General features: G+C 33.3%; 7 protein-coding genes across 7 annotated transcripts; 3 read left to right on the forward strand and 4 right to left on the reverse strand.

Moving 5' to 3' along the window:
- The first annotated feature begins 549 nt into the window (after nt 1-549).
- On the forward strand, nt 550-2,523 carry LOC106719685 (organic cation transporter protein). Its single transcript, XM_014514081.2, has 3 exons — nt 550-1,094; nt 1,308-1,715; nt 1,819-2,523. Exons 1-3 carry the CDS (start codon nt 748-750, stop codon nt 2,504-2,506), a joined length of 1,443 nt encoding a protein of 480 aa, XP_014369567.2. The 5' UTR covers nt 550-747; the 3' UTR covers nt 2,507-2,523.
- Nucleotides 2,524-3,362: 839 nt separating this feature from the next.
- On the forward strand, nt 3,363-5,948 carry LOC106719682 (organic cation transporter protein). Its single transcript, XM_014514079.2, has 3 exons — nt 3,363-3,752; nt 4,449-4,856; nt 5,077-5,948. The coding sequence occupies exons 1-3, from the start codon at nt 3,406-3,408 to the stop codon at nt 5,768-5,770; spliced, it is 1,449 nt and encodes a 482-aa protein (XP_014369565.2). The 5' UTR covers nt 3,363-3,405; the 3' UTR covers nt 5,771-5,948.
- Nucleotides 5,949-6,980: 1,032 nt separating this feature from the next.
- Nucleotides 6,981-8,896, forward strand: LOC106719684 (organic cation transporter-like protein). The gene is made up of 3 exons (XM_014514080.2): nt 6,981-7,426; nt 7,717-8,124; nt 8,209-8,896. Exons 1-3 carry the CDS (start codon nt 7,080-7,082, stop codon nt 8,894-8,896), a joined length of 1,443 nt encoding a protein of 480 aa, XP_014369566.2. The 5' UTR covers nt 6,981-7,079.
- Nucleotides 8,897-9,649: 753 nt separating this feature from the next.
- On the reverse strand, nt 9,650-13,455 carry LOC106719588 (lysocardiolipin acyltransferase 1). Its single transcript, XM_014513951.2, has 7 exons — nt 13,349-13,455; nt 13,097-13,203; nt 12,650-12,920; nt 12,120-12,316; nt 11,588-11,763; nt 11,243-11,346; nt 9,650-9,952 (listed from the first exon to the last, which is right to left on the reverse strand). Exons 1-7 carry the CDS (start codon nt 13,398-13,400, stop codon nt 9,720-9,722), a joined length of 1,140 nt encoding a protein of 379 aa, XP_014369437.2. The 5' UTR covers nt 13,401-13,455; the 3' UTR covers nt 9,650-9,719.
- A 212-nt stretch (nt 13,456-13,667) lies between these two features.
- Nucleotides 13,668-15,457, reverse strand: LOC106719589 (organic cation transporter protein-like). The gene is made up of 3 exons (XM_014513952.2): nt 15,141-15,457; nt 14,468-14,875; nt 13,668-14,385 (listed from the first exon to the last, which is right to left on the reverse strand). The coding sequence occupies exons 1-3, from the start codon at nt 15,455-15,457 to the stop codon at nt 13,668-13,670; spliced, it is 1,443 nt and encodes a 480-aa protein (XP_014369438.2).
- Nucleotides 15,458-16,436: 979 nt separating this feature from the next.
- LOC106719590 (organic cation transporter protein-like) lies at nt 16,437-18,929 on the reverse strand. The gene is made up of 3 exons (XM_014513953.2): nt 18,241-18,929; nt 17,335-17,742; nt 16,437-17,136 (listed from the first exon to the last, which is right to left on the reverse strand). The coding sequence occupies exons 1-3, from the start codon at nt 18,546-18,548 to the stop codon at nt 16,437-16,439; spliced, it is 1,416 nt and encodes a 471-aa protein (XP_014369439.2). The 5' UTR covers nt 18,549-18,929.
- Nucleotides 18,930-19,740: 811 nt separating this feature from the next.
- On the reverse strand, nt 19,741-25,692 carry LOC106719681 (organic cation transporter protein). The gene is made up of 4 exons (XM_014514078.2): nt 25,388-25,692; nt 21,978-22,326; nt 21,112-21,519; nt 19,741-20,560 (listed from the first exon to the last, which is right to left on the reverse strand). The coding sequence occupies exons 1-4, from the start codon at nt 25,416-25,418 to the stop codon at nt 19,864-19,866; spliced, it is 1,485 nt and encodes a 494-aa protein (XP_014369564.2). The 5' UTR covers nt 25,419-25,692; the 3' UTR covers nt 19,741-19,863.
- Between the last annotated feature and the right edge of the window lie 1,276 nt (nt 25,693-26,968).

Genomic DNA, 26,968 nt, shown 5'->3' on the forward strand with positions numbered 1-26,968 from the left:
CTGATAGGTACACGGAGAAACATAAGAACATTGAGTTGTATTCGTAATATGTGTACATTTATTTAAATTTAACTTTTATCCTTTTCACGTTTTTATCACTGACAGGGAAAAAGGCCTATAAAAACGTCTGCCTTATCTTAGGAAGATACGTCTAGATTGTAAATTAAAAATACAATAGACATTTACAATAATTTATCATTAAATATACTATTGATATGTCATGCTAACGTCGGTATATTAACTTGTTTATTTATTATTAAAAAAAAGTACGAAAAACCAAATTCAACCGGATTCCACCTTAGAAAACACAGTACATTGTAAGTATAACTTAAAGTTTTATTTTGATTCGTCGACTTTTGTACAATATTTAATAGCAATTTTAAAGTCATTTAGAGTTTCATACAGCTAAATTAATTGAAAGAAAACCTTACAATACCTTCTCATTGATCTCGTTCACTGGCGGTATATTAGTAACCTGAAATAATAAAAAAACATACATAAATATGTTATGTATGTCTATATATAAATATTACATATCCTTTATCGTAATATTTAATCTTAAGTCGGATTATAAAAACTACAAATATATGTGACGTTCAGTTTATTACAAGCATAAAATTAACCATACATTGATTAGATGTAACTCAGCCGTATTACATTGTACATGTGCATTGTATTAGCAACTGCGTTATACAACATGCTAAAGTCAAACAATAGGTAATAAAGTTTACAAAGAAATTGAACAAAATGACAGACATTGATCACATAGAAAATGCTATTGGAAGATTTGGTTTATATCAGACATGGATTTTATTTCTGGTAACTATATCTAGATATCCAACGGAGTTCCAGCTAACAAACGTTGTGTTTATTCTACCGAGTGTGGATTATGTGTGTTTGGATGAACAAGCTTCGAATGCTACGAACTATTGCCCGTGTGAAAATCCGGAATACGATACAAGCGTGATCATCGACTCTGTGACTACCACGTGGGATCTTATATGTGGAAGGACCCAGCTGGCTAGCCTGGCTCAATCCATGCTGCAAGTTGGAATTCTTGCTGGAAGTCTGTTATACGGTTATATTTCAGACAGGTACGCACTTAGATATCGAGAGTGATCTTTGAGAACTATCATAAAAATGTCCGCTGAAATGTTTTTTCTTTCATTAAATATCTTTGATGTTAGTATGTATGTACATAACTTTCGATGACTAGTTTACTAAATCACAAAGCAATTATATCGTTCTTCGTTTTTCATATCAATCGACAACGAACTAATTTTTATATCTACAAAAATATTTTTCAGGTACGGACGTAAAATCGCAACCTGTTTAGCATTTACTACGACTGTCATATTTGTCATTATATCCGCCGTAGTCCCGGAAATATGGATGTTCCTTGTATGCCGTTTCCTCATTGGTACTGGAGTTGGAGGAACTATGCTTTGTTCATATATTCTAGTGATAGAACTTAGCGGAAAATCGTTCAGGGCATATCTAACTGGATTGTTTGAGATATCTTATCTAACAGGCTACTTAGTTCATCCAATTATAGCATACTATGTAAGAGAATGGCGATATTTGCAATTAGTGACTTCAGTGCCATGGGTTTTTGTTTTATTGAACTTCTGGCTGCTACCGGAATCGCCAAGGTGGTTGATAACAATGGGAAAGAAAGAAGAAGCAATTAGTATCCTTACCACTATTGCAAAAAGGTAATATTGAGAATTAATGTATTTTTTTTTCTGTTATTATATTTACAGTAGTTTGTTTTGTTGTTTAATCATTAATTTTCTCAAATGTACTAATTTATTACAGAAATAATAAACCAACTGACAACATAACGTCCATCGTTGATAAAATAGAACAAGAAACACAACAAGAGCGTAAACAAGAATATGGATCATACATCGATTTGTTTAAAACACCTAAAATAAGAACATATTCGATTATAATCGCTTTCGTATGGTTCTGTTGCGCGCATACTTTCTTTGGCATCAATCAATACATTGGACGTCTTCAAGGAAATTTATATCTGAATGTAATGCTTTCAGCTGCAAGCCTCATCCCAGGAATAGTTCTTGTAATTTTGGCTTCGTTGTATTTACGGAGGAAGTTAGCAGTTATTACTAGTTTTTCAACCGCAGCGATATCTTTACTTGTATTCATTTTCATTCCCGATAGTGCTCAGGCAGTATCATTAACATTTGCTATAATCGGTCAATTGGGTGCTTATACATCGTTTGTTCAAGTATATTTATATTCATCAGAAGTTTTTCCAACTATTATAAGAAATTCTGCTATGGGATTTGCTTCCATGTTCGCGAGGGTTGGCAGTTTCATTGCACCGTTTGTAGTAAACATTGGAATAGAATGGATTTCAATTACAATATTTAGTGTATTGGCATTTTGTGCGGGATTCTTATGTCTACTATTACCTGAAACTAAAAATATTGTATTGTTAAACACTATTCAAGAAACAGAAAAACCTAATGACAAACAATGACTCAAAGATTATTCCATTACCAAAGTATAAATTGTGTTTGTATACTATTATGTAAAATTAGTTAAGTTTCAAAATATTCAAAATTTATCATAATTTAATCGGAGTTCAGTCTACTTACGAAATTAAGTGTTATATGTATGTACATAAGTAATGAAGAATTATATTCCAAAATTATTTCAATGCCAATGATACGCAAATTTCCCTTCATAACATCGTCAAAGTTTGTCAGCAACTGTACTCAGCTATGCAAAATGTTACATAATTTAAAATTTAAAATAAGTGAATGATTAAAAATTTAATAATAATTAGTGCGTAATTCATATAGTAAATTGTAATATGAGTACATTGCAAATCAGTGGCGGATTAAAGGCCCAGAGCGCCCTAGATTGTCTATTATAGATTTTGCATTTAGTTCATAATTGTCGAATGTTGTTTTCTTTATTTATATATAATTCTGAGCTCGCGCGCCCCTTGTAACTACACGCCCCGATGCACGTGCCTAGTTTGCCTTACGGATAATCCGCCTCTGGTGCAAATATACCTACTTACGATAAACGAAATGGTATTTAAACCCCTGTACACTATTTATTCAAGTGTCTTTAGTGTTTTTACACCCAGTCTTTTATGACTGTTCGAGTGAAATGGTTATAATTGAACCGGAAGAAAGCACGAAGATATAACGTGTACAAATTTATCATTCAGCTAATAATATTTGTTAAATCTCTTATATATAATTTTACAGTTTAGATAAAATCTTATCATCAAAGCATTTGTTGTGTCGCGTGTGCGAATTGAATACGTTTAGTATCAGTAAAACCTTAGTGCGTACAGAGTGTAATCAATTTCAGAAGAAAGATAAATTCAAAATAAGCCGGTTATATTTTGAACTTATCACGATAATGTCCGCTGATGATGTCTTTGAAAAAGTGATCGGTCGGTTCGGAAAATATCAATCATGGGTTATGTTTTTGATATACATCGGCCGTTTTCCCACTGATTTTCAGTTGACCAATGTAGTTTTTATTTTACCGAGTGTAGAGTACGAATGCACAGATGACCAAGTCTTGAATACGACAAACTATTGTCCGTGTACAAATCCTCAATACGATACTAGTAATATCGTGGAATCTGTCACTACCACATGGAACTTAATTTGTAACAAAACACAACTGGCTAGCTTTGCACAGTCTACTCTGCAGATTGGAATTCTAGCGGGAAGTCTTATTTATGGATATTTATCAGACAGGTAATATGTTCTAATTACTTCAAAAAACTTTCTTTTTCAAAACCATACTATACTAAACAGTACCAGTTATAGACTCATGTGCAAGATTTACTATTGTTCATCTTTTAAAAATTAAAAGTTACCATCGGTCGACGTAAAGCATATGAAATTATAGTTTAAGAGTCAAAAACATATTTAGGCATAGTTTTAGGATAGCGGTGTAAATTATACGATGTATTTTGTACAGAAAACCTTTGATAAAAATGTTTATAGTGTGTACAGCCTATCTTTGCGAAAGTGGCCGACATTGATACTTGGCGGCCTTCTGCTAGCAATTGCATTGAAATTGTGAGAGCCCAAGGTACTTTATTAGAATACATAAGTAAGTGTATCAAAACTAACCTACTGAGATAAAGAGAATTGCTATTATCTTTTTTCTTTAAGTATAAAGGTATTGTAGGTATTTATTACACATTTTATACAGAGAAAGGGACGTACATACATAAAGAGGGTATTTCCCTTTCCTATACGCGCGTCTGCCGCCGTATTCAATTCACTTTCTCATCCTGTCCTTATTAGTAAAGGATTGAGAAGAAAAGAAGATAGAAATTAGGCCTTCGGAACGTCTCACTCGACAGACGCAGCAACTTGTACTTACAAGGCAGGCAACTTACATATGTTATTCGCTCATTCGAAATATATATTTCTACATTTCAGATACGGCCGTAAAGTAACAACCCTAACAGCATTGATAACCAACGTTTTATTCATAATAATATCCGGAATAGTTCCAAAACTTTGGATGTTTCTCGTTTGTCGCTTTTTAATCGGCACCTCAGTTGGTGGAACAATGCTTTGCTCTTACATTCTTATGGTGGAATTGAGCGGTACATCGTTCAGACCGTATTTAACGGGGCTCACAGAAATGGCATATGTTACGGCGTCAATAATTCAACCAATGATAGCTTATTATGTACGAGAGTGGCGATATCTGCAATTGGTGACGTCAGTTCCCTGGATATTTGTTGTACTGTACTATTGGCTATTACCAGAATCACCTCGCTGGTTGCTCACGATGGGAAAGAAGAAAGAGGCTGTAAATGTGTTGACGAAGATTGCTAAATGGTAAAACTGTAGCTGGATAAGCTACAATTTTTATAAGTAATTATAAGACTTCGTAAATCGTTTATTGATTTTAAATATGTATTAACAAGAATGTATACCAACCATCCTACATAATATTTTCATGTTGGGTAATCTTTATAACTTTTAGAATCATCGTAATCAAAATCAAATCACAAATGACTTAAATAAATGAAAGTAATTAATTTTGTTTTTATTTCAGGAATAATAGACCTACCGAAAATATTGGAGCAATAATAGATAAGATCGAAGTACATTCACTGAATCGTGAGAAACAAAAGCACGGTTCTTATTTGGATTTGTTTAAAACGACAAAATTAAGAATTTACACAATTGTAATGGCTATTGTTTGGTTCTGTTGCGCTCATACATTTTTTGGTATAAACCAATACATCGGTAGACTTCAAGGCAATTTCTATTTTAATGTAATGCTTTCAGGATTTTTCCTTTTACCTGGAGTAGTTCTTAGCGTTCTTTCGTGTTTATTTCTTCAAAGAAAGGTGGGCGTTATAGCAAGTTTTCTAATAGCAGCGGTTTCTTTAACTGTCTTTATATTTATTCCAAGCAATGCTTATACCACTTCTCTAGTTTTTGCTATACTCGGGCAAATGGGAGCTTATATGGCGTTTATTCAAATTTATTTGTATACATCGGAAGTATTTCCGACTGTAGTAAGAAATTCCGCTATGGGATTCGCTTCAATGAGTGCAAGAGTGGGAGGTTTTGCTGCACCATTTGTAGTCAATATCGGTGTAGAGTGGGCTTCTATTACAGTTTTTAGTACTGTGGCTTTAATTGCAGGATTTTCATGCTTCTTATTACCAAACACTAAAGATACAGTACTTTTGAATACAATTCAACAAACTGAACAGTCTGATGTAAAAGTTAAAACATAATACATTTTCTTTTTTAATTCTTTCATTTAAAATCGTACTCATATTGTAAAATATAACATTGTTAATTGTATTTTATGTGGTCCGTGGGGCGGAGGCCTAGCGTGAATCACTTACACAGAGTACCACCCTAGTTTAGACACCAGTCCGATGCGCACAATGGAAAACAATAAAGTTATTTTAATTTTATAAGTAAGACTATTTGTAAATATATCTCAGTTTATAGATTTGTTGTTGAATAATTCTGATACATCTAATTATAAGAATATATGAATTGTATTCCATGTATTATGCAAACCATATTTGAATTAATATGCAAATTTTTATATTTTGTACTAAATTCTAATGTAAAGCAATGTATTAAAGAGAATCTGTAAAAAGTTACTGTATTATTTTAAATCTAAATACATAGATAAAAATAGTGAACAATCCTGGGGCTTGCAAAAATATGTTTCACGCCAATTGCAATAATTTTATATTGATACTTACATATAATACATAGAAGACAAGGAGAAACTTATCAGATATCAAGTTATCGCAACCGACATAAACATCCGCCGTCACGACCTTTTGATAGATCGATAATAGAACAAAACATAAGACTGCATGTGTCAAAACTCTGAAATACTCTTTCTATCATATCTGTAATACATTTAATACGAGCTTTTGTCCGCGACTCCGTTCGCGCGGAATTAAAATAAAACTTAATTATTAGACTATCTTGCAGACTGTGTTCTACATCTGTGCTAAATTTCATCAAGATCCTTTGACCTCTTCCGGAGATACCTTCAAACAAACATTCATCAATCTATCTAAACTTTCGCATTTTCAATATTAGTAAGAAGTAAGATATATATTGTTATGTTAAAAATAAGTTTAAGTAAAGTCCATTCATAAATGTTAAAAGCATAAATTATAACAGCAAAAGGTATTTGCTGTTTATCATTACTACGCAAAAAAATTATAGAGGAAGATACAAGAAACGTATAGTTAAGATTTCAAAGAGAACTTGAAAATTATAAATATGCTTACGTATGACTGTTTGGTAGTGGGCACTATTAGTTACTTACCGTCTTGCAGTAACAGACCGCCAAAAATAGTGCTGACTCTACAACTTTTTTGTTACGCGGAAAATAGTCTTGTGTATGAACAATTGTTTATGTACAAGTATCTTGATTTATTTTATCTTAAAATTCAGATAAAATACTATCAAAATAAATAAAGAGTGCAGCTTTAGTTTCACACTTGTATTTTTTGTCAAATATAACGTAGAGAACTAGTGAAGCTAAAATATAACACAAAATTTTATGTAATGACTACCGAAGATGCAATTGAAAATATTATCGGTCGTTTCGGTTTATATCAGACGTGGGTGTTGTTTTTAATTGCGATCGGAAGAGTCCCCGCTGATTTCCAATTGACAAATGTAGTTTACATTTTGCCAAAAGTTAATTATGTGTGTCTTGATGAAGGAGCATCTAATATGACTAATTACTGTCCCTGCAAAAATCCTGAGTATGACACGGGTACTATCGTCGAATCGATTGTAACAACTTGGCACCTCATTTGCGGCAGCTCTTATCTAGCCAGCTTAGCGCAATCCGTGCTGCAAATAGGAATCCTTACGGGAAGCCTGCTGTACGGATATCTTTCAGACCGGTATGTGCAATGGTTTGAATAAACCATAGTCAATTATCAGTTGTGACATGGAAAAAATTACTGTTTCATTAGAAGTAAATTGTAAAATCATTTTAAATAAATTAAAAAAGACATTGATATTTTTAACTACATAATCGAATGGTCAACAATGTGCTTCGTGTATTCTGGTTATTATGTAATTTGTTACTCTGCTTTATTAAGCCCTTTTCTTTTTTTAATAGCATAGTTATGTAATTAAACTTAAGAAAGACTAATTTCTGTGTAGATATCTAAACTAAACTCTTTTTTAGATATGGGCGCAAGACTACAATTTTAATGGCGCTTACCACCGATGTCGTCTTTGTAGTAGCTTCAGCGTTGGTGCCAGACTTTTGGATGTTCCTCGTCCTTCGTTTTTTGATCGGCACATCGGTCGGTGGCACTTTGATATGCAGTTATACTCTAATGGTGGAATTAAGTGGTAAATCATTTCGACCATATTTGCCAGGATTGACGCAAATAGCATATGCTACTGTTTCTATAGTGCACCCGATCATAGCTTATTACGTAAGAGAGTGGAGGTATCTACAATTAGTGACGTCACTACCCTGCGTATTCGTGCTCTCATATAAGTGGCTAATGTTGGAATCACCACGATGGTTAATAACCGTAGGCAAGAAAAAAGAAGCTATAAATGTTCTGACAAAGATTGCTAAATGGTAAATATAAAATAATAATTTTATTACAATCAATAATGATACAGTGACTACAATAATGAAAAAAAAAAATGATTTGAATTTCAGGAACAAAAGGCCAACTGAAAACATTGCCTCAATTATTTATGCAGCTGAAGAACATAAAACAAAGAAAGAAGAACCAAAGTACGGTTCTTATTTAGACTTGTTTTCGACACCGAAAATGAAAATGTACTCCTTAATAATTGCTTGCGTTTGGTTTTGCTGCGGGAACACATTTTATGGCATTAATCAATATATCGGAAGACTTCAGGGAAACTTTTATCTAAATATATTTCTGTTTGGAGTTTTTCATATTCCTCCATTATTTTTTAATGTTCTTGTATCTTTATATATCAAGAGAAAAATAGGTGTTATTGGTAGTTTTACTATTTCGGCTATTGCCTTGATTATATTTATATACATCCCCAGTGATCTAGAATCTATATCTCTAGCCTTTGCTATTCTAGGTCATATTGGTTCTAATATGGCATTTGGTCAAATGTATTTGTTTACTTCCGAATTATTTCCAACAGTTGTAAGAAATTCCGCTTTAGGATTTGCATCAATGTTTTCAAGATTTGGTGGTTTTGCCGCCCCTTTTGTGGTAAATATTGGTATTGAGTGGATATCTGTTGCAATATTTAGTGGTGTTACCTTAATTGCAGCATTCTTTTGCTTTTTCCTTCCTGATACAAAGGATAAAGTATTATTAAACACAATTGAACAAGCTGAAAAGTCAACTGATGATAAATAAATAAGCATTTTTAACATTACAAAAAGGTTGCACACCTTATGGTTTAGTTACTAAAATGGTTGGTGCTGTATTATTATTATGTTTCATAACGATTTTTATGGTTAAAATTTCCATAAAAAAATGTTTCAGGAAAGACGCTATATTAATCTTCTTTTATAAAAAAATAAAGCAAATAGATTGCTGCCTCTAATAATTTATTATATAGTTTTATGGAAAATCAGTTTCATAGTTCATTTGTGATATTTTTATAACACTTACTTATTTTAATTAAAACTATATTGTTGAAGAGATTTTTTAATACGAACCTAAATCATGTGTTTGTGTATAAAAATACATATTTACTTAAAGTTTATGTTACAACACGTAGTGCGTACAGTAAGTATTAAATAGAATTTGTTAAGACATAGAGCAAACACAATAAACGTATTTTGTGTGCGATCACATCATTAGGCATAATCAGCATCATTTGTTACTTGGCTGAAATTTAAGGTGACTTCACACAAAAAGTATTTTTTTTTAAGTATGACACTTGTGAAAATGTTTTTTTTTTTTTATTTTCTTTTCTTTCTAAATTATTTTGTAGCAGTATTGGCGGAATATATTTTTGTTAATACATATACGGTAGGAGCAATACATTTATTGGGAGGCATAAAGAGTAACTAAATTAATTGAAACATATAAAATCGGAAGTAATATTTTTATTTAAAAAAAAAACTACGATGTTTACAATATTTGGCACTAACGAGAATTCACAGCTAAAGTGGAAAAATCTTAAAAATACTTAAATAATCAAAGTTGCAACTACTATAGTTACAAATTATTTTTATTCTAAAATTTTGTACTGAATGTTTTGAAAGCCGCCAAAATACCAAGTAACAAATATGAAAAGAAAACTATGATAAACGACCCAGAACTGAAATAAAACACTGCTCAAAATATTGTAAAAGAAAAATATATCAATTAATGTCCAAAATACGAAACACAATTTGGCTTTTTTCAGAGATCTTGCTGCGTATTCCATAGGCGTATTGCCCGTTAGGGCGTCAATAAACACACCTAGTTAACAAAGAAAATATTCTTAGACCAAAAAAAACACAACAAATAAATCACAACGTGACCAGGAATATAAAACACCTCAGCATATTGCAGAAAAAACATTAAGTAAACTAATTGTGTTGCGTAATTATAGAAAGCGACGTAATAAAGATGGCGATTGAGGCGCCCCCATGACAAGTTTTCTATTTTCCTGGTCAGAAGCTTTGCCTATCTATGATTAGTTAAATGAAGTAGTAGTAATAAGGGGACTTAGTTTCCCCACTCTACGACTAGCACGTAATTTGCGTGTTTGCGTAAAAAATAAAATTAAGTTTTGACTACAAATACATAAGTACTTATTCAATATCAAAGCAGTATTAATGTTTATTTATGTATATTGGTTATGAATATGTCGATACGGTGGTAGGGAATATGAATATACAAAGAGCTTAACACTCTTCATATGGTGGGTTCATTTGGATTCCTATCCGTGTTTATATCGCTTTATCTTGTAGTAGGTATACTGTCAGTCAACTTTATCTTGTCGTGACATTTTATCTGAGCAACTCGGTTCACGCGTTTTAAAAACTACGTCTTAGGGCCTTCGTTCACGTGGCAACGTAAATCTTTAAAATCCTGCTATTTACGCGCTAACGCAATGCGAAGTCGTGGAGCTTTGTAGACACAGGTACGCGTCGCTGACATTTTGTTCTTAAATCTCCAAAACCAATCGTTCGCAACCTGTTTGTTATGATCGTCGTGAAAAAAGTCGCTGCGATTTTCGAGATGGCGAAGAAAATCTATGCAATTAACATGTAGTCGCTATACCTGTACTGACCGAATATATGACTCGCGTCGACGATTCAAAGTGGCGTGTACGGAGCGCGGGTAACGCGATACTCGCGACGTAAGGATATTAGTTGCGAAGATTTACGTTGCCTTGTGTGCGAATGGTCTTAGCTGTACATTCAATTCTTCCTTATATCTTATCGTATCGTATTACATTAGATTATGTAAGGTGATAAACCGACCTCCTGTATATAAAAAACATTACAATTTTTTTTACATTAAAGAATACCGCCTTCAAGACAAATATAAAAAGTCATGTGATACATAACGCCTATGATATTGATGCATTAAGTTACAAATTTAAATTAACTTTAGTTAATTTTAGATAAAGTCAGATGAAGGGAATATAGGTTTTGCTTTAGCAACGATACTAAGAATGTTATGATTAATGATTCTCTATAATAGATAAAAACTTTCACGATCTCACCTCGTAACTAGCTTAGAAAGTGACTTTGTTATTACCATTCGAATGAAATTTTCTGAGACTGTTCTCTTTATTCTGCCAACGTTCATTTAACCAAGTCTTGATCTCTTCTTCATTTATAGGGATTTCTTCTATGGAATACCTGAAATTAATGTTCACAGGAAAATCTCCTTATTCGCGATCCTGTTTATCGCGGTTTAACAATTTGCGGGCGAAAAAATTGTAGGCAAATTCTGTATTCACGCCAAGATATTTGGTAGCTATTTCGGTATACGCGGCACAGTTACGTAAAGTTACTTAATAAATAATTTTTTCTTGTCCAATTTTAAGTTTACTTTTTGTAACATTTTAGTTTGATATCATAAATATAAAAAAATGATTACCGTTTGAATTGAAAGAAAACTTCCTGAGGTAATTTTCCACGTATTAGATCGAGTTCATTTGCCGGGTTGTCATAGGCTACAGTGACGTCATACACGGAGGTGAGACCGGAGCTGCGCAGCCGAGAACAGAGGGCTACCCAGCCCTTAGTGCGTGGATGCAGCACGTACTCGTAACACTGAAAGGTAAATATTATTTACCTGTCTTACCCAGAGTCGTTAAGTAAATTCTAAGGGAATCTCCTGGTGTATTTTTAGAACGAAAAATCTACTAAACGATATATAAACTACCATTTTACTCTGATTCCATCAGTTATCTATTTATTAATACGTTATAGGTAGCTTTTTGAAATAAAAAATAATTTGAACCTATGACTACAATTAACTTTAATGTTTGAATGATACACTTGGGCGTTTTTCCTAAGTAATTCTTCAAATAATTTTGCCAAAAAAAATAATTTGTGAATTACCCTTCACCTCTTCCTTACAGAGGATACTCCACGTACTCACAGTTATGTTTAGTAAAATATTTTACCTGTAAATTATTAGCTTCAGCAAATTTTCTGCTGCGACGTTTGTTATCATCGCTAAGGTCAGTGCCCTCCGGGAAAAGTACGATGCGGTTCCTACACTCATACTTATTGTAATAATCAACAAATTGTGATAAATTCACTTGATCCTCTTGCCAGTTGCGTTTTACATACAGGAAATAATTTAATTGCATTATCCAACCTTAAAAAAAAGTTATAGTAACTGTCTTTAGATGTTTAGATGGATCGATGGATGGATGTTTGAAGGTATCTCCAGAACGGCTCAACGGATCTTGACGAAATTTGCCACGGTTGTAGAACATAGTCTGGAAGAACACATAGGCTACTTATAAAGTTTTTTATGCCGCGCGGACAGAGTCGCAGGAGACAGCTAGTATAATCATCATTTAAATGATTAAACTTTAATCAATCCATCCGTCAATGTGAAAAATTGTAATTAAACTAATGTCACTAAACTGAATAAAGGCTTTATCATGTGAAGTTTTAAAAAATTGAGTAAGTACAATTAACTTACCCATACCAGGTACAATTTTTATTTCATCTTTTAGAACAAATTTAGTTCTTGATTTACCACCACAAATAATATCAAATATATCGTTACTGTCTCTATTTTCAATATTCTTAACTCTTTGGTCAGTTGGTTTAGTGGCATGGTATAGAGCGAGCCAAGTGTAGTTCCAATCCACACGAGTTCGATGATTCATAATTATTATTGTATTTTCATTTGGATTGACGTAATCGCCAAAGCAACGTATACGAGTATGATAACACCACTGAAATAGAGCCTGAAAGGGAAAGGGTGATTTCGAATACTTATTAATAATTTACATGTAGTAATAATGTATTTATAAGCCAAAATTATATTATTTTTAAGTTACTATTTTCAATTACTAAAATTTTATGGAAATAATACAATTTTAGTGATCCTACATACTATCTTCTGACTCCAATGTTAACTTACCACGGGGTAGAGTTCCCATAGTGAAAACAAAACATCGACAACTTTTCTGTACAAGCTATGATTAATAAACATTAAGTACATGACGGGACAATAAAGGACATAAAATCCTGAAACAAAAAAATCAGCTTTACACTTGTATATAGAACCTTATTCCATAGTAAACAAGTAACAAGATTTGTTTGTTGGATAGTTATAAAAAGTTCTTAGATACTAATAAATTGCTATTAGTTGAATAAGAATTAAGTTACATACCAGAAAGAATTGTATAATACCAAGCACCACATATCGCCACACCTAACGCCATGACTACAATTTTGAACTGACTTAGGACTTCGGGAAGCCACAAACGTGGCAATGGATTAGAAGCCCTGCATGACCCAGTAAACCTTTAATAATCTTATGCCCATTCCTATACTAAACTTGAATTCGTTCGTTGTTTTCGCTCAATTAAATTATACTTAGAAAATTTATTCAATGTTGTAAAGAAAACCACTTTTTGCAATAAATAAAAACGTTATATTTCTAAATCCATATTAACGTGTCAAATAAATAATTAATAGAGTAATAAAAATCATGTCAAATCTTCTGCCACGGTTACATTTTGATTTTGATTGCGACCAAGAGCTTCGCCCTCTTCTATAGTCATCGGCAACTCGCAATTCTTTGTTTCTGGGAGAAATAAACACAATACAGCGGAGATGAGAGGAAAGATTCCAAAGGCGACCGGAGCACACCAAATTCCAAAGGGTCTCAATCCGGCGATGAACGGTGCAATCATTGAGCCTACGCGAGCCATCATCGAACATATACCAATTGCAGCGTTCCGCACTACCGTAGGAAACATTTCAGAACAGTATAGATACACTACAATAAATACCATGAACGTAAAGAATACACCGGTACAACCCAGAACGATTGAAATTGTGCCCTCTGGGACGAATGCAATCAATATCAAACATATACTGCTAGCTAACTCCGAAGCGATGACCAAAGTTTTCCTTCTTAAAAACCTAATAAGTGGTATAGATATGAAACACGAGCAGAGCGCGACGCTGCCGCTAGCAATGACGTTCGTGTAAATATCGCCGGTGAGATGGCTAATGTAGTGGGCAACGCCGTAGAAACAGTAGCTGCAGACGAGCCATAAAAATGCCATTATCAAAATATTCCTTCGCATGTTAGGAGTTCTGAATAAATCCAATATTGAACCGCGCTTCATCCTTGCAGATTTATGTTCCATTTGATACAACTCGGTCATTGTTGGGATTTCATCTGTAGGTAGGTTATTGCTGAAATAGTTAATAGCTTGTTTGATTGTTTATATTTTTAATTAAATTATAAGTCAATGATAAAACGTACGTTTCAACTCACAATTTTGCAACCCGTTCCATTAAAGCAATCGCCTTTGAAGATTTATTAATAGCTAAAAGCCATCGAGGCGATTCTGGTAAAAAGCAAATATAGAAAAGAAGAACCATGTTTACTACAGATATCGCCAGCTGTAGATGCGTGTAATCTCTTATGTAATATCCAAATAGAGCCAGTGCGATATGTCCCATAGTGAATGGGACATGAAACAACGCCGACAACGCATCTCTGTACATAATCCCAACGTATTCCATGAGCAGGACAAATCCGATTACCATAATGCCTCCAACAGATATTCCCAAAAACATTCTGATTATTGTGAAACTCCAAAAATCGGGAAGAAAAGAAGCAATAATACCGGTCAGCGATTCCATAACTACTGCAAAAATTAAAGTTTTTCTTCTGCCATATCTGAAAAATAATATGGTATAAGTACAGAAAAATGCTTATGGTTTAGCTGTCGTTATCTGAACCCACTTTCCCTTCCTCTGATTTGATATAACGAATATCGTTAAGTTTATTGTCGAAAAATCTGTCATATGACGCTTGTAATGATTTAACAGCTGAATTAAATATTGTTATCGTATCAGAAAATACTTTTTAATAAAAACATTTCAACAATGTGAAGAAATTGTAAGAATTGGCTGAAACTGAAAATAGACTCAAGCGTACTTGCCTATCTGAAGCGGCACCAAATATTAAACTGCCAATGAGAACACCAAATTGGAAAACTGTCTGTGTGAAGTCTTTAAGCCAAGAATCTTTGCAAATTAAGTTCCATTCTGTTATAATTGTTCTTTTGAATAGAGTTGTATTATAAATGGGATTATCGCAGCATTCGCTTTTATCCTGACACGTGAACTGTGTCGGAGGAGCGAGGAATATAATAGCCATTTGATGCAAACCAACGCCAAATTTATTAACGAGAATAATAAAAGTGAGCCATAGATGATACTTCCCAAAGTTACCAATTAAATTGTTTATCAACACCATATTATTAGAAGTTTAATTACGAAGTCTGCTTATGACATCATGTATAGGAATATTAAAAACTAGGTGGCCTCAAAAATGTGCGACAATTACAGATTAGTATTCGAGTCTTAGTTCGATCGAGTTCAGTGCAATTTATATTTGGAATTCACTTTATAATAAATCAATTTTCGGTATAGTAGTAAGTATATTGAACACAGAATAATTAATCGAGAAATTACTAATAAAAATCTAACTAACTAGAAATTATTATTAACTAGCTGTCGGCTGCAACTCAGTCCGCGTGGAATAAAAAAACTCAGTAAACAGACTATGTGTTCTTCCAGACTATGTTCTACATTTGTATCAAATTTCATCAAAATCCCTTGAGCCGTTCCAGAGATACCCTCAAACAAACATCCATTCATCCATTTATCCATCTAAACTTTCGCATTTATATTACTAAGATTGGTAATTAGATTTCACCGAGGTAATTCATTATCCCAAATATAATTGGTTGGCCGTTGATTTCTGAGACCTAAATCTCTGTATAAAACATCCGTGACAGTATCTTTGACAAAACATCGATTTTGGCCTCAGTATCCCACGATTGTATTAGTTAAACCTGAAATAAGACGAACTTTATAGCAGCTAAATTTGCTTGCTTATTAATTTAAAAAAAAATCAAACCTTACTCCCACTCAAACTAAAACTCAATATTCACATGCCCCCATCTTATTACCGATTCTGGTGTGAATGCAAAGAATCAATTAAAACAAATTTTATTTAAACATAAATTTAATGCTTCCAAACTTCACATTATGCGCTCACAGAACAAAATACTGACAGTTATGAAATATTTTCAACAAAATACTTATAAAAATAAAATATTAAATACTAAATACAATTTTACACCTCAAAAAGTGTATTTTTTCATCAAGTATTATAACAAGTGTTTGAATGTATTTAATCGAAAACATAAACAGTGATAATCATAAAACTATTATTTCTTTGGTTTATTAGCGACATTTTTGCCGAAATTTTCACCTTCTTCTAGAGTCGTTAGTAATTCGCAGTCTTTTGTTTCAGGTAAAAGAAACGTCACCCAGCACGCTATGAGCGGTAGAATTGCAAAGGCAAGGGGTGGCAGCCAGTGCGCGATGTCTGCACCGTTTATGACAAAAGGAGCCACCATTGAACCGACACGTGCCATCATTGATGAAAATCCAACAGCTGCATTGCGTACAACCGTAGGAAATAATTCTGAACAATATAAATAAACAACAACAAACACAATAAAGCTGGATACGACACCTGTGCATGCCAAGATAACAGATAGAGTACCTTCCGGTACAAACATCAGCGCGAATAAACATACGGCACATAAAAAATGAAATAATACAACGACAGTCTTCCTGGCACATGCCCTCATCAATGGTATCGAAGTGAAAGCGCCGAGAAGTGCCACGCTTCCACTGGCCGCCACATTGATAAATATATTTCCACTTAAATGTCCAACGTACTGGGTGACTCCGTAAAAACAATAACTACAAGCCATCCAATTAAACGACATACACAATATATTTTTGCGAAGATTCGGCGTTCGAAACAAATCTGCTAAACTACCTTTTTGTGCGTTGGGCCCTGTGAGTGTCTTCGCGTAGGCCGCTACTTCCTTACGAATGTCCACCTGTCGTTTGCTACTGGAATGCAAACAAAATAAACAATAAATATTTCTTCTTAATTTGAAAAATTTTCGTCTATGGCCAGAACGTATGGAAGTCGGTCCAGAACATTTTGATGAGTTCAAATTTTGATTTTTTTATGCACATACTCGTATCAAACATTTCCTACCTAACAGGTAATATCAAAAATTTAGATTAATTAAAAATTACACTTACATCTTAGCTTCCTTTTCTAAGATGGCAATAGCTTCGTCTGTTCTTTTAACAGCTATGAGCCATCTTGCAGATTCTGGTAAAAGGCAGATGTAACAGAGTAGAATAGCGCTAGGAATAGCAACTACTAATAGAAATTTTTTGTAGTCCCTATAATGATATGCAATAAGGGGCAGCATCATATGACCTATATTAAATGGCACATGATACAGGGCTGATATGACATCCCGATTTTTGTTTCCGATGAATTCCATGAGTAAGACGAAAGTGGTCACCATGATTCCACCAACTGAACACCCGATCAAAATCCGTGTTATGCAAAATATCACGTAATTTGCTGCGTAAGCTGATGCCATGCTCATAGCTAGTTGTATTATAACGGCAACAATACAAGGATTTCTTCTTCCATACCTGCCAAATAGTAAATAAATATCGACAGTTGTTACATGCGCTTATAGCGCATGCGTGTAGAACTTCAATTGTGTTTATTAGACCCTTCGTACATAAAGCAACGAAAATCGTCGAAACTAAATTTACATTATTGCGTCGCGAGAATCGCATTGCGCTCGCTCAGTACACAAAACGTTGATGCAAATCAGCTATTCGGTCAATATAATCATAGCGACTTTATGTCAACTGTATAGATTTGCTCCTCCATCTTGAAAACTTTTCTAACGACAATCTTGACAAATAAGTTGCGAGCAACTTTCTTTGGCGATGTCAGATTGAAATGTCGGCGACGCGCGCTGTGTACGAACCTCTATTACATTGAATTGCGTAAGTCATTTAACGACTAAAATTAGGGCCTAAGTTGCTTCGTCGTAAATATTGATTTCATCGGTGGTCCTACTCTCATATACTATAACTATACTTTAGTGATTTTAAATCATAAAATATAAACCTGAATACCTATCTGAAGCCATTCCAAATAATACACTTCCAAATAGAACGCCCACTTGAAACAATGTTTGCGTTAAATTTGCCAACCATTTTTTTTTACATATCAAATTCCACTCCATTGTTATAGTATTTGTAAAAACTGACGTATCATAAATAGCTTTAGAACATGGACATGTTTCTGCTTTAGTATCATTACATATGTACGACACTCTTGGTGCATAAAAAATTACTCCCATTTGATTAAAGGCTATAAAAAACTTGCATAATATGCATAAACAGAATATCCTGAATTGATATCTTCCAAACGGTTCAAACATTATGTGAAAAGCGCTAATTTTCTGTCGTCGATGTCCTGTAAAGAAACGAACTTTTAAGCGAAACTTTTATTACCCTGCCTCTTCCAACCTGTAGTCGTAGATACCTTCGTGTCCAAAGGTTTTTTAAAACAATGTAACTTGGATCCTGCTTCAATTACTTTTATTTAAGGCCTTCAGTACATCTGCCGTTCTTCTGGTTTTGGTATATTATTCATTTGTTGTTGTAACTACTTAGATCAGTTCATAGTTTTCGTTATGCGCGTAAGTTCGTCACGATGACACTCGTCTATTAAGGACGATATTTACCTTCATACAAAACTCATTCGATACTTAATAGGCGTTAGTCATCAAACCAATAATAAATCGGACAAACAATAATAAATTTCATCGATTTTATGATGTATAAATATTTACATACTGCATCATTGAACTTACGATATACGGTAAATGAATATTTAGATTTTAAATACTTACGAGCTATGTGAATACTGAATACTTACGAACTACGGGGACAATAAATATTGGCAGCTGATGTTAAACATTATTCCATGTCACTTTTACGCTGAAAGTACCAAGATGTTATGCAAACGATACTTGTTTATAAATTTAAACTGTAAGACTTGAAATGAATAAACTTATTTACCGGTTAATTTAGAAGAACGTCAGTGCAAAGTGTAAATTGACAACAACTTGACATTACATCGATAATAAAAAGTATTTAATTAAATTTTTGATACGTCATATTTGTGAATTTTCGACTTTGACCATATAGAAACTGACTACTGGTTAAAGTGATTGCTTATCGAAGGTTTTGCACTAAAAAAGTAGTATAGGCGCGCATCACACGTCCTGTCATTTAAAAGTCAGAGTATTTCAATCCTTAAAATGATTTTTTTTTTAAGTTTATTCATGACATTGGAATTATCTTCTCGTATCATCAATTAATTCAGTTTTATGACATTATTTGCTATCTGAATTCTTAAAAAGTCGTCCAGAATTGGTAAAAAATAAGCAAATACTTACTGCAATGTAATGAAATAATTGTAAATATATTAAGTACCCTTTTTTTAATTAAATAAAATAGTGTACGATTTGGTACCTTAATAAAAGAAAATAAAATAGTCACTAAATTATTTTTTAGATTTTATTTTAGCTTAAATTTCATAGATTACTATACTTTTTAGCTCATAACAACTCTTTGCTCTCGAAATTAATGTAACATAGATTGTAGTGAAGTTATACAATATGATATTGTTAGATACTCCCTCTTATATCCATGATTTAATTTCAAGTAAAAAAAAACAGTATCAATTTATTACTTTGTTTGTACATCTTTTGGCTTTTTACCGAAAACTTCACCTTCCTCGATAGTTGTCAATAAGGCACAGTCTTTTGTTTCAGGCAAAAAGAAAGTCACCCAGCAAGCCAAGACAGGTAGAATGGCGAATCCGAGAGGTGGTATCCAGTACGCGATATCTCCTCCGTCAATAACAAACGGTGCCAACATGGAACCAACTCTTGCCATCATAGATGAAAATCCAATCGCCGCATTTCTCACAACAGTAGGAAATAGTTCTGTACAATATAAATATACAACAACGAAAACAATAAAACTAGATACAACTCCCGTACACGCTAACACAATAGAGAACACACCCGAGGGTACAAATATTAGTGTAATTAAACAGAGAGCACAAATAAAATTAAATACAATAACAATAGTCTTCCTTCCAGCTATCTTCAATAATGGTATTGATACAAAACTACCGAGAAGAGAAACGCTGGCGCTAGCTGCTACATTAATAAACACATTCCCACTTAAATGTCCAACATACTGTGATACACCGTAAAAACAATAACTGCAAGTCATCCAATTAAACGACATACAAATTATGTTTTTTCGAATATTCGGTGTTCGGAATAAATCAGATATGTTTCCTTTTTGATTGTTTCCCGTTAATGTCCTCTCGTAAGCTTCCACTTCAGATCGTACGTTGATTTGACGATTGTTTCTGAAATCAAAAATAAAATAAAACAAAAACTTATATTGAACCATTCCTGCCTCCGAGTTCCGTCATTGGACTACACGACAGACTCAAAGGAATTCCACATCTCAATGGCTGGAAATCCTCAACCTTGCGGTTTTAGCGAATCTGTCTGCCACGCACTGCCGCTTTGTGGAACGGTCTATCTTAAGGGGTATTTCTAAACCTATACGATTTAGTGTCCTTCAAAAAGCGAGCGTTACACCTCCTCAAAGGCCGGCAAGGCATTTGCAGTACCTATGGTATTGAGGATGTCCATGGACGCCAATGGTCACCTCGGTGTTTCCGTTGCTAAAGGAGCATCTCTTTTAGCAGCGGGAACACCTGGAACCATGAGATGACCATGACCATGAGGGGAAGTTTCAGGTTCACAATAATCATCATATTGTCTGTAGTATCTTAATCCTATTCGTGTTTATACACAAACGTATACATTTAAATGTACAAAAGTAAATTAAGACATCATTGTCCGAAACTTAATATTACATGATTGCATTCCTTAGTTTAAACATACTTACATTTTTGCTACCCTTTCCAAAATAACTATAGCCTCGTCTGTTTTCTTTACAGCGATCAACCATCTTGCAGATTCTGGTACAAGACAGAAGTAGCAGAGAAGAATAGCGCTGGGTAGAGAGGTGACAAGTAAGAAATCCGAATAGTCTCTTACAAAATATGCACAAAACGGCAACAGCATGTGCCCTAAGTTAAATGGCACTTGGTACAGCGCAGATATTACGTGTCGATATTTATTCCCGATGAATTCCATTAGCAAAACGAAGGAAGTAACCATAACTCCACCGACAGATACGCCAATCAGAACACGGAATAAGGTAAATGTCCAATAATTTGGTGCGTAAGCTGATAACGTACTTGTTACCAGTTGTAGAACGACGGCCACAAGTAAAGGTTTCTTCCTACCAAACCTGAAAATTAAATAAACAAAATTATAGTAGCTTCAGTAGTAATAATCGATAATTTTATAACCGATATTGTGTTAGTTATAATGCAGTTAAGTTTCATTTATCCAGAATCTACGGCAGGGGTGGCGAACCTTTACGTATCATCAAGTAGCAATTTTTCTAAAGAAATATTTAATGAGACCATAGACGTGCCATAAAATAATTTTGACTTTGTTATTGTGAAAGTTTTGTAGCTTAGAGACCACTTGTGTTCACTATTCATATTATACTTAAGTACTTCACACTTTTTTTGTAGTGCATAATGAATCTTGTAGAAACTGTGACGTGCCCAAAATATTGTCCGGTGCCATTGGTTCGCCATCCCTGATCTATGGTTTTGATCACCATAATAGATTTGTCGTTTTAACCGAAGTCGTCTCAAGCGTTGTAAAAAGTGTATGATGTATTTTATAAATATCTACCTGTCTGAAGCCATTCCAAACAGTACGCTACCGAGTAAAGTGCCGACTTGAAACAATGTTTGCGTCAAATTTGCCAACCATTTTTTTTCACATATCAAATTCCATTCCATAGTAATAGTGTTCGTAAATATCGATGTATTATAAATAGGTTGAGAACACGGACATGTTTCGGCTTTTGTATCTTCACATGTGTAGTGTACTTTTGGCGCATAAAATATAACTGCCATTTGATTAAAAGCAACGAAGAATTTGCATAATAATATCAAAAAACAAAGCCAAAATTGATATCTTCCGAACGATCCTATTATATTTTGAAATGTGTCTTTTGAAACATCTTGCTTGATGTCACCTGAAAGGAAAATATTTCAAATTTAACATTACTTAATTATAATACATATCGCGTATTACATAGATTTTTTTTTAGTCAGTTCGTAGCGATTTTAGTCAGTTCTTCCAACAAACTGCCTTTTCATCAGATATTTTTGGACACTTTCCAACCTATATATTTTTAAAAGATCATTTTATATTTAGTATAACGATACTAATATCTCAAGTTTTTGTTACAATACCGTATCTTAACGACCTGTTTTCACTACTGAAACATTTGTACAAAAACATAATATGATCATCATCTCTGATCTCTCCTTGAAAAAAATATAAGTTGACCAATAAGTTTTGTACGTGTTTTTCGCCAGTGAAATCTAACGATTACACGTGATACTACGTAGTGTGAACGTAACGTTGTATCTTATACTATAGGATTTACTCAGAGGGAAATAATAAAATAAAGTGTCTAAAATTATTAGATAAGTATTTGATAACGTCATTTCAAGATTAACTCTTGATAAAACACAAATACTCTCTTTACATTAACTCTACGGAAACAGACGCGGTAGCTTTAACCTTGATCTCTTTATTGCCGTGTTATAATCTACTTTTCTTCATAATTTTTATTGTATAACAACTTTTTAAACACAAGCTGAAGATAAAATTTACATCTCCGAAAAATATTACATAAATTATAAGTTGCGTTCTAATTATTTTTATCAGATAACCCAACTTTAAAATGTCTCTTTGTGAAAGGTTCAATTGAATGATAAATCTATAAATGTTTCTTAAACTATGTTTTATGATTATTTACAGTAAAATATTTATCAAATAGCGTGCATTTTGTTTTGCAGGAAGCAGTTAACTAGTGAGATAACATAACGTAATATCTTTCTACTCACAGCAACATAATACACGCAAGCCAAGTAGTATTTTCTTGATTAGAATTATAGAAAATACCCAATACCTTCCACAAAAATAGCGATATTATTGTAATTATAATTATATCAACGTCGTAACTTTTTTCGCATCTCTTAGTAAATAAAATTTAACATAGGATTTTCGTTATTTGTGTTTTTCTGTTCAATATGAGCAATTATTTTTTTGAATATATCGTTCGATGTCCCAATTTTTCAATTAAAGACAAACTAACTAAAATCATGGTGGATATAGTAAGAATAAAATATAAAGTAATATTTAGATGTTTTTATTTCTCCATGTTCTGAACGCACGCACTAATGGCAAAAAAATTGTTTGTTTGTATTGTCGTGTTATCCAGTACAATACAATGCGAAAATAAAATACTAGTTGAAAACGGTCGCATATTCAATTACACGAAAAATTATTTAAAACTATAGTTGTGCATTATTAAAGTTAACATGTATGTTTACTTCGGTTTTTTGACGTAATAATTAATTGAGTGAAGCAATGAAATCTTAATATAAACGAGACTCAATAATAACTTGCAAAGTATATTTAGAAAATATTACTAATAAAATCACGTAGAAATACAAAAAGAAAATTGTAAGAACCATGTTAGGATATTTATGGATAGGGAAGTATTTTTCTCTTGAGGCCTTCACAATATTAAAGATATTGAAACAATAGGTAAGCTGACCAACAATAATAACACAAAATACCTAGTTCATTAAAGTATTTACATTGAATGTGGTCGCAGTAAAACGAAGGTAATTGTGTTATGAAACGTTTCCGTTGTGACTTATCATCCATTTGTTTGCTGCTTAACAAGCCCAATTCATTGATAATTCCATGTGACTAAATATTTTGAAGTTTATGAATTACACTATTTGTATTAAAAAACTAAAAACCCAACTTACTAATATTACCTTATAAGACTCGGGAAGGACTACGAATTGGAAAACAAACCACTCGTCAGAATCGAGTAGTAAAGGCTACAGACGGTCACATTGGAATTTGCATACAAAACCACTTACATAAAAATGTACATACGCCGCGATTTTACTGGAAATTTATATTACCTCCTTATTTAGACAGGTAAAAAGATTATTAATGAATTGCTTTTAAAATGAAAGGATTTTATAGTCTTAAAAAACATAGAGGGGACAAACGGCATATTTTTAAGATGCCGCTGTGATAAGAGAGCAGCATCCCTGATGCGGCGTATGCGTGTCAGCGTTAACACCTACCTACAACTCATTGTTGATAGAGCGGGTTTGGACTGTCCAGTATTAGTCATGTGGTCACGTCTACAGGTGGTGTAATTTTATTTAATTTGTATATGGATTTTTTATGGACCTTGTGAAATAAAAGTTTTATTATTATTATATTTCAGGTAACTAAACATCCGTCCATTTATCATCCAGCTTTAAGGTCCTGGAGGTAAAATTGCGTAACACTGTCTTGATATTCGGTCGCATTATTTGGAAATAATTCTTACCAAAATAAGCAAAATAAAACGTCAGCTGACCAGGATTCAAACCTTGACACCACAAAATGCCAGTACTACTGCTTATTTTTATTACATTAAAACGGTAACTTGTGGGATAAATACATGTTGCAAGAGCCAAATGTCATTCGTCATATCTATTTAGGGCACATTTATATAAAAGTTAAATACGATGTCCACAAATAATGTTTTGTTTACATTTCTTTTTAATATGGTGTAACTACTAGTGTATTCTGTGACCATCGGTAAACAGCTTTATTTGTATTTTTTTGCAAATCAAATAACTTGTTTTCACTTGTTTATTTGTGAACTATAAAATTTCCACTTATTTCCCATGGTAATTTAAATGGTACAATAGAGAAGCATCGAAGTCGAACCGTGAAGAAATGTAAGTTTAACAATGAAGACTAAAGCTACCTCATTTGGAATCTATCTCAATTATGTTTTGGAATGTATTAGCTTAATTCCATAGGTTAATGTCTATGAAAAATGCAATTTTTCACGCTTATGAATGAACGAAATTAATAAATACTTATATTAACTTATGGATTTAACTCTTAAATAAATCGGCAATGTTGTATTGTCAATGTTAAACCATATTGCAAATCGGAGGCCATTGCATTGTAACACTTTCACTTAGTCTCAATTATCTTACCGTTGTCGTTTTTACGTTCCTGCAACTCCATGTCAAATTTTATCACACTTGTCCAAGAGATCACGCAAACTTTATGGACGACATTAATAATATACTGCGTTTGATGTGCGGCTGGCAACGGCAAACGACAAACGGTGACTGGCAACCAGCATTCTGCGCGTCGACTCCTGCGCTTGTCACTACGGCCTGAGGCGTCATATTTTGCCTTTAGATAACGGTTTTAAATTGTAAGTACAAATTAAACTGCATATAAGTACAGAATGAATATATCTGAGGTATAGAATGAATACATATGAAGTCCGTTTGAAAAAAAAAATCAAATATACTTGATTTTAATTTGTAAATGTTTGCTGCAGTATGCAATTAAATACTAACTTCAGAAAAGTACTCGTAGATATCGGCAGAGGAAAGCAAACAATACAGACTACTGATAAACTTGATGTTAAGGGCACTGTATTTGCGCATTCGAAACAACAAAGAAAGACAATTCTCTGTGTAGAGCAATTTACAACTTAATCACAGTTCACAGGTCGATTCCTTTAGCACGGTAAATTTTGCGACCAACCAGCCGGGCGGAGGACATAAGCTGAACGTCATCCTGGATCCAGTTCCTTGTCACACCCATGGTACTCAATTAAAACGTTCCTCTAACCACGGTGTATCACAAAACACATGTTGAATAATGCAGAGGAATATAGCCTTAGAGTTGTAAAGGCATTGTACCTCCGGAGACCTTAGTCGAAATGCGGAAATGTCTTCTATTCACGCTAATATTCTCTTCACTAGAAACAACCTCGAATCGCATAGCTCTATTCATATAATAGCTACTCTCATTACGTAGCTGCAATACTGCAAAACATATATATCCGCATATTTGTTTTGATAGCAAGATTAATACGACATGCAATTTAATTAGGAACGGCTTAACTCACGTATGACTGTCGCGGACCCCGAGAAACTCAAAATAAACACACGCCCTGAAGATGGATGAAGAGTGAAGAGGGTCCGAAACTAGTCGGTGCCGTCACCGGACGATCAAACGTGAGTTAAACCCTTCCTAATTAATTTATTATAATGTCTCAGGAAAGTTTTAATAATTTGAAATACAATTTATAGATTTATTTGAGAAAAACACTGCGCATAGCGTAACATGTAATGGCAGTTTTCTATAGTATGTTTGTATGGGCCGTTTCAACCCTATACTATTACCTAAAATTATGTTCTCTGCAGGCACTGGTACAATGTTCCGAGCGGCCAAGATATTTGAAAACCTCAATATTCCTTTTTGTTTACAAAGTACAAGTAATTTGCAAAAACGTATGTTGTATACATAACATTTGCACTCATGTGAACTTGCATCACTTATTACTTTTATCAAAATTCTAAACCGATTCAAATTAAAATAATCTTTGATTAAAAATCTAGACTAATCACGTGTAGCTATCTATCAGTAAAGACAAATAGAACAGAGAAAAAAATTATTGTTAAAAAAAATCATATTAACAAAAATTAAAACAAATTTGGGAAACTTTTTACTTTATTTAATTTTTACACATCCGTTTCGAAATATTATTATTTCCT

This window comes from Papilio machaon, chromosome 11 (genome assembly GCF_912999745.1).
Source record: "Papilio machaon chromosome 11, ilPapMach1.1, whole genome shotgun sequence".
Taxonomy (NCBI): domain Eukaryota; kingdom Metazoa; phylum Arthropoda; class Insecta; order Lepidoptera; family Papilionidae; genus Papilio; species Papilio machaon.